Source organism: Nansenia antarctica, assembly GCF_963989245.1.
Source record: "Nansenia antarctica genome assembly, chromosome: 1".
In the NCBI taxonomy this organism is placed as follows: domain Eukaryota; kingdom Metazoa; phylum Chordata; class Actinopteri; order Argentiniformes; family Microstomatidae; genus Nansenia; species Nansenia antarctica.
The window spans coordinates 12,583,305-12,587,756 of record NC_137674.1 but is presented as its reverse complement, the minus strand read 5'-3'; the positions used below and the strand labels follow the sequence as shown (position 1 = coordinate 12,587,756).

At 40.0% G+C, this 4,452-nt stretch overlaps 1 protein-coding gene across 1 annotated transcript; it reads left to right on the top strand.

Annotated features, from left to right (window-relative positions):
- The first annotated feature begins 2,018 nt into the window (after positions 1-2,018).
- LOC308156604 (trypsin-1-like) lies at positions 2,019-3,583 on the top strand. Its single transcript, XM_080529982.1, has 6 exons — positions 2,019-2,093; positions 2,291-2,438; positions 2,589-2,839; positions 3,025-3,158; positions 3,318-3,419; positions 3,526-3,583. Exons 1-6 carry the CDS (start codon positions 2,054-2,056, stop codon positions 3,571-3,573), a joined length of 723 nt encoding a protein of 240 aa, XP_080386108.1. The 5' UTR covers positions 2,019-2,053; the 3' UTR covers positions 3,574-3,583.
- Positions 3,584-4,452: the final 869 nt, after the last annotated feature.

The following is a 4,452-nucleotide window of genomic DNA, read 5'->3' as shown; positions in this document are numbered from 1 at the left end:
CCGCGCGACCGGGACGTCCGCGCTCGCGGGCCCGTGACTCTCTCTCCCGAGCCCGTTCGTTCTCTTACGGGAGGCCGAAATCACGAAAACGGGAAAGGGCCTCTCGCTGCTATAAGGAGGGGGGGAGGGGGGGGGGGTTGGGGTTGGTTACCCCCCGCGTCACGCTCGCCACATAACAGCTCATCCTTATATCATATAAATCCCCTAAATCCCGGTGCGCGGTCGCGACGCTATCATGCACCCTGTATAAATCCCCTAAATCCCGGTGCGCGGTCGCGACGCTATCATGCACCCTAGAACCTAGGTCTTTGCTGTGTTCAGGGCCTGAATGCGTTAACCAGATTTGGGAACATGTATTTTACTGTTGTAGATACAAGGATACAAGCAAACATCAACATTAATACAACGTCAGTTTTTTTATTCTAAAATGTGCACAGGTTAATTTTAAGTTAATAGAATGTTATTTCTACAGTTATTACAGTGTTAATACATAGGATAAGCATGTGCTAATTCAACTGGCTTTCCGTCCTCCTTACCTGCTGTCTCCTTCCCTCTGAGTCCATGTCTGGTTTCAATGACACAGATTAAGACTAATCCTTGACTAAAATGCATCTTCAATTTAGATTTTCTATTGTATTTAGTCAGGATTTGGCTTAATCTGTGTCCAGGAAACTGGCCCTAAATCCAGAATTATATAAATGACATAGTTTTGAGTGTTCTGTACAAACTGCATACAGTGTATGGATTAAGGAAAAACTCATAGTGTGAAATTATGGTGAAGGTTTAAGCCACATACATTGAATAAATTATGTCTGTGAGAGCATTACACATAAAGGTACCCTGACTGAGTACAAGAAAACCTCATGTGTGGGAAAGGCACAGCTGTGTCACAGTCATGTTAAATGAGCATACACTCTGAAGATGTCCAGAGAGTACCAGCCTACCTGAAATGTATGGTATGAACAAGAGAAAACTAGAAAAGATAGCATTGTCAAATATTAAGGGAAATATTTGTATTAAATTTGACCACTTTAAACCCATTAACAAGCATCATAATGACCCATTTAATGCATATACTTCTACATTCTGTAGAGTTGAGCGTATCATTTAAATTAGGATTACATTCATTATATTAAGGGAAATATCTGTATTAAATTTGACCACTTTCATTTAACATAACTTTTACAGTATATACCATCTACCTGTTACATATTAGGTGGTAACAGTAAATTGATTATGCCCACACTATCTACAAACAGCTAATCAAAATTGAACAGTGAGTTGCATTTAATAAAGAAATAGCAAAGAGCACATGTGCAGTAAAGTATGTAACATGTACTAACCATTAATATATTCGATCAAATGCTTACTACAGTAGCCTACAACATTTCCTTATGATTACATAATTATTTCTATATTTCTTACACCATCAGAAGAGCTGGAATGATGATCAAATACAGGTGTAACTAAAAAATATATAATATCGTGCAAAAGTTCATTTATTTCAGTAATTCAACTTAGAGGGTTAAAGTTAGATATTATATAGACTCATTACATGCAAAGCTAGATATTTAAAGCCTTTATTTGTTATACATTTGATGATTATGACTTACAGCTTATGAAAACCCCAAATTAAATATCTCAGAAATGTTTAATATTACATGAAATCAATAAGAAAAGGATTTTAAATACAGAAATGTCAGCCCTCTGAAAAGTATAATCATGCATATGTACAATGCAATGAGTCTATATAATATTTAAGTTTAACCCTTTAAGTTGAATTACTGAAATGAATGAACTTTTGCACAATATTCAATTTTTTTGAGTTGCACCTGTATGTACTGGTTGGGATCAAGAAAAAATTACATTGATTTCAATGGAAAAGTAAATGTTCACTTCGAGATTCTCTTGACCTTGGCGGTCCACCATTTGCTTCCCAATGGCTAACTCTTGACCAATGAAATAGTCCCAAAGAACGGGGCGGCTCTCACGATTGTGGATATATAGCAGGGTGCAGGTGAACACCTCTCATCGACAGGATCACACAGCAACCATGATTTCTCTGGTCTTTGTTCTGCTCATCGGAGCCGCTTGTGAGTATGAATATTGCCATTGGAAAAAAGGGAAGACTTTCACCTTGTTATATTATTGACAATACAGTAATATTTATATCATATGAGAGCAAAGAATACTTTAACTTAAGAAGATTGTGGCAGAATTGAAATTGTCCCACTTCAAAGGGACTAGCCATGAAGATATAAGCTAAGGTCTGCCTTTCCTCTGTTTTCAGTTGCGGAGGAAGACAAGATCGTCGGAGGGTATGAGTGCGAGGCCCACTCCCAGCCCCACACGGTGTCCCTGAACTCTGGGTACCACTTCTGTGGAGGCTCCCTGATCAGTGAGGACTGGGTTGTGTCTGCTGCTCACTGCTACAAGTCGTAAGTACTGTACTGTAGGCTACAAATAATTTGTTCTCAACAAATAACAGACAAGTATCAAGCCTGACCAGGGGACAGAAGTTAATGTTACACACAAAATCATGAGACAATTGACTCTGCTCTTACTTTGACTCTTTCTATCTCTTTCAGCCGTGTGCAGGTTCGTCTTGGCGAGCACGACATCACAGTGACAGAGGGTACCGAGCAGTTCATCACTTCCTCTAAAGTGATCCGTCACCCCCAGTACAGCTCCTACAACATCAACAACGACATCATGCTGATCAAGCTGAGCAAGCCCGCCACCCTCAACAGCAACGTGCAGACCGTGGCTCTGCCCACCAGCTGTGCCGCCACTGGCACCATGTGCACAGTCGCTGGCTGGGGCAACACCATGAGCTCCGGTGAGTACAGCACAAGGGGCAAAGGTTAAATGTGGCAGTAGATCATCTTCATGATGAATGAGTGTGTATAGACATGACAGGGAAGGTCAGATTACCTTTACAAACACAATGTCAATATATCTAACCGTTTCTCTCTGTCTTCCTTCTTCCCCCTCTCTCAATCCATCCTTTCTCTCTGTTAATAGTCAGCGGTGACCAGCTGATGTGCCTGGAAATCCCCACCCTGTCCTTCAACGCCTGTGACATTGCCTACCCCGGCATGATCACCGACGCCATGTTCTGCGCTGGATACCTGGAGGGAGGCAAGGACTCTTGCCAGGTACGCACTTGACAACAGAGAAGACTTTATATGAAGTCTATGATCCTTCACTACATGCACTTCAGTTGTCAATTGTTTAGATGTTGATATTGAATAACTACTTCATCTTTATCTGAACTAAATACTTCACTCTTACTACATCATCTCTCTCTCTCTCAGGGTGACTCCGGTGGCCCCGTGGTGTGCAACGGTGAGCTGCAGGGTGTTGTGTCCTGGGGCTACGGCTGTGCCGAGGCTGGTAACCCCGGTGTCTACGCCAAGGTGAGACTGGAAAGAGATTTCATCTTGGGATTTTTTGGAATAAAGTCGCTATCACATTATTTCCTACTTGGTTTGACCACTAATGTCTCCCTTTTCCCACTTCTAGGTCTGCATCTTCAACGACTGGCTCACCAGCACCATGGCCAGCTACTAAGTCTGATGCTTTGTACCTTCAGCACACTCTGACAACTTATCAACATCCTGAGCAGTCCAACTTCCACCTTTTGTACTGGAGATGAAAACCCTATGACAAATAAAACATCTCAAACTAACATGTTCTGTCTCTTGAGTCTACATCACTAGAAGAGTGTAGGACAGCATATTTTATTCTCTGTTCAAGGGGTTATTGTTACATAGAAAACATGAATGTTGTATTGGTAACATTTTACATGGTAATACTTTACAATATGATACACATGGATTAATGCCATAGTAACTTATGCATTAATAATGCCTTGTTCATGCTTCGTTAAGGCACTAACAAATGCTTTATAGTAGTTATTCATGTTAACAAAGGGGTGAAATATTAAATATTAAGAGGTACATTTTTGGGGTTTTACCACTGAGGCAATACTATTGTATGTGGTGTTTTGACAGTTAAACTACACAAGACGTGTTCAAGACATAACTAATACATTACAAACATGATAGGAATGGGTGACATACATTTGTATGACTTGTTCTGTATACTGTATGTATGGCAGGTGACTAATTTTGACAATATAGAGGAATGTTCAATTTAATTAGTCATTTTGGCACACTTCTGGCATTTTATTTAACATACACAACAACACCATTGAATATAGTCTCTCTCATTATCTAGAGAATGCTTACAGGCGTCCTAAGCAGTCACCTATGTTAATAATAACTTTGAGCTAAGTCAATTAACCAAAATCTAGAATTGTTGACTCTATGTCCGGACTCTATGACTGCTTTCTATGCAAAACAAAATACATGTATACACTTATAACTGAATATATTATTTGAGGGAAATATATGTATTAAATTTGACCCCTTTAAACCCATTAACAAG

Bases quoted from the DNA above. Each gene is read 5' to 3' on its own strand.
- LOC308156604 (XM_080529982.1), top strand. From the start codon at position 2,054: ATGATTTCTCTGGTCTTTGTTCTGCTCATCGGAGCCGCTT. The intron at 2,840-3,024 runs GTGAGTACAGCA...CTCTGTTAATAG, and splicing joins GGGCAACACCATGAGCTCCG to TCAGCGGTGACCAGCTGATG. The intron at 3,159-3,317 runs GTACGCACTTGA...TCTCTCTCTCAG, and splicing joins GAGGCAAGGACTCTTGCCAG to GGTGACTCCGGTGGCCCCGT.